At 35.2% G+C, this 11689-nt stretch overlaps 1 protein-coding gene across 2 annotated transcripts in view; it reads right to left on the bottom strand.

The window, feature by feature from the left end:
- Window positions 1–8381: 8381 nt before the first annotated feature.
- UCHL5 (ubiquitin C-terminal hydrolase L5) overlaps window positions 8382–11689 on the bottom strand; it is a 41918-nt gene continuing 38610 nt past the window's right edge. For both annotated transcript variants that reach the window (XM_043567853.1, XM_043567854.1), the window contains exon 11: window positions 8382–10729. In XM_043567853.1, the coding sequence (XP_043423788.1) occupies window positions 10685–10729 (45 nt within the window). In that variant the 3' untranslated portion in view covers window positions 8382–10684. The remainder of the gene's footprint in view (window positions 10730–11689) is intronic.

The raw sequence follows: 11689 nt of genomic DNA, 5'->3' as shown, positions 1-11689 counted from the left end.
ACATAGTTTATACAGATGTTCCCCAACTAATCAATTCAACTTACAGGTTTTCGACTCTTCCATGGTGCAAAACCAATAAACATTCAGTAAATTTTGAATTTTCAGCTTTTCTTGGGCTGGTTAATACACAATACGATGATCTCTTATGATGCTGGGCTGCTCCCAGTCAGCCACATGATCACGAGGGCTAGCCCAACTGTAGGCTAATAGAAGTGTTCTGAGCACATTCAGGGTAGGCTAAGCTATAATATTTAGTAGGTTAGGTGTATTAAATGCATTTTAGACTTACAATAATAGGTTTATCAGGACTTAACCCCACCATAAGCTGAGAAGATGTGTACTAGCTTACAATCTTCACACCATCTTAGAGATTAAAATTAGCAAAAGAACTGCTTCAAGATAATAATACAAATCAGATGTGTGAGTTTGTAAGGTTGTCAGTGTGGGGAGGCAGAGAGGTCCCCAAAACATAGGGATAAAAGCTTAGGAAACTTTTTCTGAACACCATCTGTGTTTTAAAAGAAAGGCACATAAGCATGATTTCTTTTGTTTAGACTCAACCATGAGAGAGCACAAGAAGGGCCAGAAGTGCTTGTGTCTAATCCAACAAAGCTTTAATAGAGCAGTATTTGTTTTAGGGGTTAGTCGTATAAACATATGTGAATTATGTTTGCTCTTTAAGTGCTACTTAAATATATAAGAAAGGATAAAGTACATTTCTGCAGATAATAGAACATAGGCCAAGATCATACACTGGTTAATAGCATAGCAGGACTAGACCCAGGTCTCCCAAGTCCAAGTCTGGTAGTCTGCCCTCCAACATACCGCACCATTAGGTTACAACTGGAGAACAAATTGGTATGCAGAAAGTTCAGTGTTTCACCTGTGACACTGTTGCCAACTTCAAGAAAGTTCTTACACGGGGTAGTAGAGGCTAGAGTGACCAAGTCACTCATGGGACATATAATGAGGCTACTTAAGTTGACACACCATTGTTTGGTGTTTTTATTTATTTATTTTGAGTGTGAGAGAGACAGTGTGTGTGTGTGAGGGGAAGGGCAGAGAGAGGGAGGGAGAGAGAGAGAGAGAGAGAGAAAGAGAGAGAGAGAGAGAGAGAGAGAGAATCACACGCAGGCTCGGCACTGTCAGTGCAGAGCCCGATGTGGGGCTGGATGCCACAAACTGCGATCAGGACTGGAGTCAAAATCAAGAGTTGGACACTCAAATGACTGAGTCACCCAGGTGCCCCAACCCACCTTTGTTTTTTATCGCAAGTGTTAATTCAAGTAGATTTTGGCCTAATATCTGAAAGAGTAACTGCATCACCCAAGGCATTCAGTATATTAGCAACACAACTACCCCAATAACGATCCTGTGTGCTCTAAATGAAACACTTCCCATCATTGTAAGGGTGCAGGTCATTCCAAATATGTAAGTTAATTATAAACTAGTTCAGGTGTGCAACATTAAGAAAGGTCGTATTGGCGATATTACAATAGAAACTGATTCCTCACACACAGGTGTTAACAAGTTATAGAAAATCATCCCTTTATTTAGAGACAGTTTAAAAAATTAAATTACGGAGGCTATCCAAATATCATGAAATAAAACTGAAATAAAATGAGTATAAACTGCAATTACAGCATTTTTTAAAAACATTTGTTGATATGAGAAGGGGAATAGGAAAATATCAACCAGAAAAGTGATCGTTAAAATTCTGTCATTGTGCCTGTAGCAACATACAGAAGGATGCAGTAACATTTTGACCAAGGGTGCGTGTAGTGTACGAGGCACATTTGGCTGGTGTGTTGTCTGGCAAAACATCTCATAGGTGGTCACAGCCAGTGTCTCTAAAAAATAAGTAATTTCCTTTGGACCAATTCTACAGTTAACCAACCTTCTGGTCTTAATTTGGTTTCCTTGGTAAATTTATCTACCAGGGAGAGAATGTATTGATAGGAGTGTCTGGTCCGCTTGGCAGTTATAATTGTAAAGTAAATTGGTAAAGTCTCTTTCAGGTGTACATTAGTCTACAAGTTTTATTAAGTTGTCTCAACTACCCAATGTCCTTATCACCTTCAGTGAGTGTACACTCAATGCCTCCAATCATAAGCTGAAAGGGCAGATCCTGGACTTTGGTAACTTCACTAGGAGACACACCCTGGGAGGCCCAACCTGGAGCCTGTTAGTCTCTAATCAAAATCGTAATTACCAGCCCACACAGAGCCCCTGGATCCCAGAGCTCATGATTACCACTTACCCTATGTATTCCTTAATAATTCAGCGAAGGTAATTACTGTCTCTTATAAAGCTTTTAATAAATTTTCACTGTATGATTCTGTCCATAATGCAACTTTCACCCCTAAGAATGCGGGGAGTGGGGGGAGGTGGAGGAAGAAGAGAGCAAAGGAGGGAGGAGGAGGGGAAGGGAGAGAGAGGGAGGGAGGGAGGGAAGGAGGCAGGGAGGCAGGGTAGGGGAAAGGGGGATGATAGGGAGAGAGAGGAAGGGGGAGAAGAAGGAAAGGAGGAGGGAAGGTAGGGAGGAAGAAAGGGAGGGAGGGAGAAAGGGCTCAGGAGCCAGTTAGTTGAGTTTGAATCCTACGTTTACTGCTTACAAGTTGTGTGAACTTGAATAAAATTACTTCCTGTTTTAGTGCTTTAGGGTCCTCATATGAAAAATGAGGGTAACAGGATCTACTTCACAGCTTATGAGAATTACACAATATGTAAAAATACTTAGAACAGTACCTGGCACATTGTGAATGGTTTTGCATTTTCTTTCTTTTTTTTTTTAATTTAATTTTTTTTTTTTTTACTTAGGTAGGCTCCACGGGGCTTGAATTCATGACCCTGAGATTAAGAGTCATAAACTTAGGGCAACTGGGTGGCTTTGTCAGTTGAGCATCTGACTTTGGCTCAGGTCAAGATCCCACAGTTCATGGGTTTGAGCCCCATGGCAGGCTCTGTGCTCAAAGCTCAGAACCTGGAGCCTGCTTTGGATTCTGTGTCTCTCCCTGACCCCGCTTGCGCTCTGTCTCTCTGGTTCTCAAAAATAAACATTAAGGGAAATTTAAAGAATCATGTTGTCTACCAAATGAGCCAGGCAGGTCCCCCCCGCCCCACCGTTTTTTAAAGATTTGAGTTTTAAGTAATCTCTGCACTCAATGTGGGGCTCAAACTTACAACCCTGAGATCAAGAGTCACATGCTCCATTGACTGAGACAGCCAGGCACCTCTTGCATTTTATTTCTAATGAATTTTCTAATCCATTACACTTTTGAATTTTGCTACTGAAACTGCAAATATCCTAAAATCAATAAAATCGAGTTCTTAACTGCAGAAAGTATAGCACACTGCCCACTGATTATGAAAACATTTCCACAAATATAAAAATAACCAATGAGGCTGTGCTTAAGTTTGAATGAGCACAGAAATTAACTGGGCATCTTGTTAAAATGCAGATTCTAATTCCATTCGCCTGGAATTCTGCATTTCCAACAAGTTCCCAGGTGATGCTGACATTGCTGGTCTAAGAACTACACTTTAAGTAGCCCAGTTATAGACGGTTTGACTCTAAATAAATAAATAAATAAATAAATAAATAAATAAATAATAAAATGAACAAAGTAAAACATTTAAAATGCTAGGCACTGGGTGTTATGTATAAGTGATCAATCACTAAATTCTACTCCTAAAACCATTACTACATTATATGTTTACTAACTTGGATTTAAATTAAAAAATAAAACAAAATGCCAGGGATGGAGCTAGAGAGTATTATACTAAGTGAAATGAATCAGCTAAGGAAAGACAAACACTATATGATTTCATTCATATGTGGAATTTAAGGGAAAGAAACAAATAAAAATAGAGGAAGGGAAAAAAAGAGGGAGGCAAACCATAAGAGGCTTGACTATAGAACTGAGGGTTGATAGTGGGGAGGTGGGCAGGGGATGGGTTAAACGGATGATGGGGATTAAGGAGGGCATTTGTGATGAGCACTGGGTGTTACATGTAAGTGATGAACCACTAAATTCTGCTCCTGAACTAATATTACACTATATGTTAATAACTGGAATTTAAATAAAAACTTGAAACTAAAAAAAATAATAATTAATAAAAGAAAATGCTAGGAGAATGGCTACCAGTGGGGAGTACCCTGTAATCATCAGTATTATTATTGTTAGGAAGACATTATAGGTATGCCTCAGATTGTACAATAAATGTATTACTCAAATGTGTATGTACATATACATATATATATACTGCATTTATTTATGTTTTGTTCATGTTTAACTGCATTTTAGGGACATCTTATTAAAAGAAATTATAGCAATACTTTTGTCACAAGAATAATTGGCTAGTTTACTGATATGGTTTATTTACTTATTGTTTAGAATACAAAAGTAATATATTCTGGTAGGAAACATTTCAATCATCTCAGGACACTATAAATTTAAAATGAAAAATTCCCCACTTCAACCTTCCACTTCCCTGGGCCAGTAACTGTTGAGAATCTGGTGTGATACTCTCAAAAATTTTTCTGTTCTTACATATACACATTTAAGGTTTTTCTTCAGAAAATGAAAATGGATTTATACTACACCACTATAGTGCAACTTCCATTTTCCTCAAAAATATATCAGACGTCCTTCCATGTTAACACATAGAAATTTATCTCATTATCTTCAGTGATTGGCATAGTATTCCAACAACATACTATAACTTATCCTCCCATTCCTTTTTGCTATGCTTTTAGGTTGTCTCTAATTATTTGTATCAAGAATAATCCTATGATGAATTTTCTTACACATCTGTATATAGTTTACAAATATATGTCTTTATATATAGTTTATATAGTTCTGCGAATACAAAGATAATATGGTTCTTGCAAGTGAAATTACTGTAAGGATATGTACCATCTAAAGTTTGAGAATTGCTGAACTTTTTTTTTTTTTTTTTTTTAAGTTTTATTTATTTATTTTGAGAGGGGCAGAGACAGCACTGCACTTGGGGAAGTGGCAGAAAGAGAGGGAGACAGAGAATCCCAAGCAGGCTCCATGCTGCCTACACAGAGCCTGATGCGGGGCTTAAACTCATGAAACTATGAGATATGACCTGAGCCAAAATCAAGAGTTGGATGCTTAACTGACTGAACCAGCCAGGCAACCAGTTAAACTACTTTTCAAAAAGACTTCCACCAACTGGTTCATGAGCCTGCCTATTTATACCCACCCTGTAAAGTGGGAGTTTACAATCACTCTAACTTCTTGATAATCCGACAGGAAAAAGGCATCCCTTTAATATTTTGATTTGCATTTTCTTGATCACTTGATCACAAATGATTTACCATCTTTTATATTGCCTCTAGCCATTTTAATGTTTTCTATGAATTGCCTGTTCATATCACTTGCCAATTTTTCTCCTGAGTTACCTTTCCTTCCCTTTTTTTTTGAGGGGGGGGGGGGTGGTGAAAGCTCTCTGTATATTAGGTATTAATTAAATTTCTAATATATATCTTACATCTTGTTATGATGAAATTTTATTGTCTGGCTTTTAAGTTTTTGTGTATAGAAACTTCTATACAGTCAAGTATTTCTCTTCTGGATTTTATGTTTTATTTCTTGGCTAGGAAGCTTTTCTCTATCCCCAAATAAAATATTATCCCATATTTTTTCTAAAAACTTCAGTGTTTTAGTTTTCATGTTTACTTCTTTAACCATGGTATATATCAAATTGTTTTTAAAATACACTTGCATGAGACTTTTCCCACTGGTTTTATGGCTTATGTAATATTATACTACAATGCTACAAGAAAGTGTCACATAAGTTTATTATGGGGAATATCTGGATAGCCTAAAAAAGCACATAGGCCAGTGGTCCTAGCCTTTTCTGTATGCAATTTTTATTCAACCTATTTTCATATTGAAAATCAAATCAATCATCACAAATCAACTTTTATAAACCAGTTAACTATCACACATTATTAAAAATTAATATTCAAAATTATTGCATGTTGGTTGTCTGTATGAAATCCTCTTTCATAGTGCTGAGTCAGTACTACAGAGAAAATGCTCTTCATTTAGATCTCTGTTTAAATGTCATCTCTTCAAAGGCATTTTCCATGGCCATCCCATTAAACCTCAGCTCCCTCCATTCTTTTGAGCTGCTTTATTTACAGTTTTGGGGGTTTATTTTTGTCTTTTTTTTTTATAGTTTTTTAGTTTTTACAGGTTTTTGTTTTTGTTTTTGTTTTTTTTTTATAGTTCTTACTACTACCTGTAGTAGTAGGCTTGCCTATTACCTGTCTCACCACAAGGGCAGGGGCTTGATCTTGTTCGCCAATACATCTTCAGCATCTAGAACAACTCAGATATATGTTGAATACATTATCAAAGAAAGTTCTCAAGACATTAATATAATCAAGTCAAAAATAAAAAGAAGTACTTAGTATGCTAGAAGTGGTGAATCCGTCACCTATCAGCCACTGGATTTAGGCCAATTACCCACGAGCTAAGGAAAAGAACAAACTGAAGAACCTGCATGTTTGACTGATCTAGGAATTCATATCAGTTTAAAAACTAAATTCCTCCCCCCAAAATCAAACTATCCAGTTTGCCCATTTTATTTCTATGCTTTATCCCACACTACTGCAAGCCTGTTAAATATAGCATACCTACATAATGGAATACTAAGCAGCTATTTTAAAAAGATGTAATACAAGCATTACTTTTCAACATGAAAGGTTTGTGGGGAGAAAAGCATGCAACGAAATATTTAATTGTAATCCTGCTTTCATAAAAATAAAGTATCTATTATTACACATGTGAGTGTAATAGTGCTGATTATCTCTGGGTAACAGGATTAGACTTGATTTTCACCATTTTTTTTCTTCTTAACATTTTCTCATTTCTCCAAAATAAACATCTCACTTCAGTGAAAAGAAAAATTGTTACTGTATAAGAATGTAATAATGTGTGTTTTAGTGGATTTACCAGCCTCCTCCTAGAATGCCTTCCTACTCTGCAGAGCCTGGAGAGCTAAAAACTAATTTCCTAGATTCCCTTGCAGAAAGTTAAAAGTAAGGCAGAGGCCATCCGACCTGGTGCTTTACCTATTCTGAGTGGCATCCTTAGCCGCGGAGAGGTTGAATTTTTCTCCAGTTCGTGTCTAGTCACTCGGTGACAACACACAGCTGCACCACATTCCTCATTGCCGGACCACAGCTCCCGCAGCAAGTCCTATCATCAGCGACTCCAATCGTGAACCCCCTGGACTGCTGCGGATGCAGCAGTTCCCCCGATATGGGCGAGGAATAGATGTTTTGCTAGGAGTCCTTTCTGGAGACCCAAACTTGAGCCTGTTCCTCCATACCTTCCAATGACTTTATAAGAAACTAAGTAGTTTCAAAATTCCCAGTATACTCCCCATTCCTCTTCAAATAGCTGGAGTGGCCTGTTTCCTGCAAGTAAGTTGTGATACAAAAATGATAAACTGCATATCATCTGCTCTAAAAATAATTTATACTGAACTCTACTCCTGAAACACATATTGTACTGGCATGTTGGCTAAAATTTAAGTTAAAAAAATAAAAATAATTTATACGACATCAATCTATTTTGGAATACGGGGAGGACATGCAAGACTAACACACAAAAACATGCACACATATGGGGAAAAAGGATCACACTAAAATGTCAATGTAGGCATCCCTGATGGTAGAACTATGGGTGATTTAAATTGTATTTTTGCTTATCTTTCTTGAATTTTTTTTAAAGGAAAAACCTTAAAAGTCATTGTTTTTCCTCAAAAGGCACAAAATCTTCTTGTAGAGAAGGAAAAAAAATGGAGTAATTTCTGAACGCATCTTGAAATGTTTTAGGCAACTAGGTTAACTAAAGTTATTAATCTGCATGTAACACCATATACACACTGAAGTATGGATCATGGTCTAAAGAGGGGAGCAAGTCCCAATGGTTCATGATCTCAGAACAAATATTTGTCTATTCTAGTGGCACAGTCAAGCTGACTGCTCTCTGCTAGAAAAAGGGCAGCTATCTTGGGAACTAAACATATGAGGTGAGACTACCCAGTACCGCAGCTGTTGGCAAGCTTTCTTTGTTTATAATAGCAAAAGTATATTGCTTACAGTTGGCTAGCTATTTTAAAAGGCACACAACAGAATGGAAGTGCTTTCACCTACTGAAGCATTAAATGAGATTTTAGAAAAGAAAGGGCAAAAGTGAAACGAACAAAGAAGACTTTAAATACTTTTTTAAAAAAATTTTTCCACATTAAGTAACATTTATATATTTCTGGATTGCTCTTTATTTGTCCATTTTCTCTACTCACCAGCTTCATGACTTAAGACCCAGACAAAGGCAAGTCATATTTCTTTATTCACTGGCAGACATTACCATGAAGGATCAGATCACAAAGCATTTACAGTCATCAAAGAAGCAGATAAAATAAATCGTTCTTAAGCTATGGAAATTCCTATCAAAGAATTTTATTAGAATTAGATTAATAAGAAAATATCCTTATACCTATTAACACAGTTTTATAAAGCTATTTTTAAATATCATTTGATACTAGTCACTCTTGTTAAAAGCATCTTTCAATGACAAGTTTTTAATTCCTATAAACACTGATTTTGGATCTTTCATGGTTATTGTTTTCTGTGACCTAAGAAACCTATGGCTATCCTCAAGTCACAAAGATATATTCACCCATGTTTCCCCCTAAAAACCTTTGTATTTTAACTAGTACATAAAGGCCTATGATCCATCTCAAATTCATTTTTGTGAAGAATGGGGGAGGAGCGTCTTGGTTCATTTTTTTCCACATGGATGTTTAGCTGTTTTGGCCTCATCTATTGAAAAGACTTTCCTTGTCTGTCAGATTGCTTTGCTACCTTTGTCAAAAATCAAGTAACCATATAAATGTGGATTTGTTTATAGGCTCTCTCTTGTATTCCACTGATTTAACTGTTAATCCTTATGCTAGAATCACACTGTCTTGATTAATGGATACTACTGACTACAATATTCCTTGTATTGCTTTACAAAATTTGGGCCTCTATAAAACAGGATATATAAGGGCACCTGGCTGGCTCAGTCAGGAGAGCATGCGACTTTTGATCTTGGGGTTATGAGTTCAAGCCCCACATTGGGTGTAGAGATTACTTAAAATATCTTAAATACAAAAAAAAACAGGATATATAAATTAAGTTGAAATAATTGAATGATCTCAAGATGAGCCTAAAATAATCCTTATGAAATCATTTTTTAAAATTGTATCATGGTTTTGAAAACACTCTGTAATTACTATTGTATCCAGAGCAAAATACATTTACCCACAAACAAATGAGAAACTACAAATTCTTCTTTATTACCTTCAACTGAAATTGTGTATGAAAAATATTCATTAACTTTTCTACTCAATCTCCCACCAGATTTTCTCACATTAGTTTTTTAATAATACCACAATGTAGTTAAGTTCTAAAACAATCCTTAAAAAACTCATGTGTTTGAAGCTAGAAGATGAATACACAGTCCCCCTACATATGTTTAAACTTTTCCATAATAAAATGTTAAAAAGTCATGTATCAATTTCAGAAACGTATCTAGAAAAAAAAAGTAGATAATTGCCTTTATAAAAAGAAGTTTTATAAAATCTCCTTTAAAGTTTAACTTGGAAAAGATTAGGAGCAAGAATACAATTATTTCATAGAATCAAAACAAAGCAAATCCCAAAAGCAATTTTAAAAAATTCATTGTCAGCTAACTATACATGGTTCTTGGAAACTATTGGCTACACCAATTTCATTCAAATTGCCATAGAAGGATCCTCCACCATGACATCATATTTTTTTAAAAAAGCAGATAGCCTGAATTGTCAAACCTCTGATTTTCTTATAGATACATACAGCTTAGCAGTTTGAAAAATGTTGCCAAACTGAGAGCAACACCGAAAGTCTTGAAAATTTATCATTTGTTCTTAATCTGAAATTCTGTTTTGAAGAATAATACTCACACCTTCCTAAAATAATTCTATAATACATAAATAAATAACCCCAAACACTTAAAGAAAGTCTGCTAAAATAATTTGGACGTTTATTACTTTTTCTACTGGCAGCAATGAAAATCACTAAAAACTATACTTTTGTCTTTTTCAAATGGTCTGCATTAAAACCATACTTTCTCAAGATAAAATTCAGCTTTAAAATCCTCAAAATGTTTAGATATCAAAGACATATACCAATTTTCTTTTCATGATGAAGAGAAAACAAGAGATCCAGTTTAATCAAGATCTGACATTCATAAATTTTAAGCTTGTAACTGAACTAAGATTAATTTTAACAATTACAGGTAGAGAATATCATTTGTGCAATTTCTAGGTTCATTGTGATAGTATATATCCAGAGAACCAACAGAAGTTCTCAGATCCAATGTCAAATAATGGGATTTGGGCAAGCACTCTCAACATCACTTTTATTTAATATGCACCACATGCACATGATGCAGGTAGGGAAGGAATCCATGCATTAAAGACAAGACAGACTGGTACTACGCCAAACGTGCATTGAGTCAATTAGGATGTTGCTCAAAGTTCTTTATACTTAATGGTTTCCATGAAAATAAGTGCAGAAGCAGAAATGTGGACACATCCCAAAGCATCTTCTTCATTTGGTTTCCTGCGCTTTCTTTGCATTCTGTTTTTCTTTTGCCTAGAAGTTAAAGATTGTATTCTATAAAATCTTAAAAGTCCATTTTAGGTCACATTAAAATTTGTGTAAGAGGGTATCCTTAAATTAAAAAGATTGAAACACATTGTTTTTAAGATTTCTAGAGCATTATCTTTCATAACTCGAGACTTACAACAAACTACTGCGGACAAATTATAGTTATGCTTTACGCTCAGTAAAAAAGGATCATGTTTGGTTTGTAGTTCTTTCCTATCTGAAGTTAAAATGTATTATTATAATGATCTAAAAATACATAATTACTAATTCCATAAAATCATACTCACTCATAAATATTTCAAAACAATATATTTACATATGTGTCCATTTCTCATTCAAATTGAGTAAAAGAAAAATCTTACATTAGTTTCTGCATATTTGAACAAATTAGTTTAACATCTCACTAAGGGATTATGTATCTGTAGTATTGATAAACTTTATTTATACAACCCAAAAAATGCTCTCACACTTTATTTCATTTATCCTCATAACAATTATATAGCTTGAACCCAGTAATTCTATTTTATTTTCAGCAGATGAATAAGACAGAGCTTACAGATAACAAACTTGACCTAAGTCACACAGCTAGAAGAAAATAAAACCTCGAGAGGTCAAAGACACCTGTCCTAGAGCAGTGCTTTTCAATGTACATACCAATAACCTGGGGTCCCTGTTATAATACAAACTGATTCAAAAAAAATAACCGAGGTTCTAAGTTTCTAACAAATTCTCATATGATACCAATTCTGCTGGTCCTCAAATGATACTTTGAGAATAATTCAGAGTACTAGAATATAATAGTCTTTCCACTATGCCACTTGAATCAGAAAGGAATAGAGTTTTGCTATTATACAACTAAGAAAAAAACATCCTTAGATTAAAAAATAGGGTAATTAGGACAATTACAATCTTTTTTATAATTCATTAGGTAGGGGTGCCCTTGTG

This window comes from Prionailurus bengalensis, chromosome E4 (genome assembly GCF_016509475.1).
Source record: "Prionailurus bengalensis isolate Pbe53 chromosome E4, Fcat_Pben_1.1_paternal_pri, whole genome shotgun sequence".
Lineage (NCBI taxonomy): Eukaryota > Metazoa > Chordata > Mammalia > Carnivora > Felidae > Prionailurus > Prionailurus bengalensis.
This window is presented reverse-complemented; position numbering and strand designations above follow the sequence as displayed.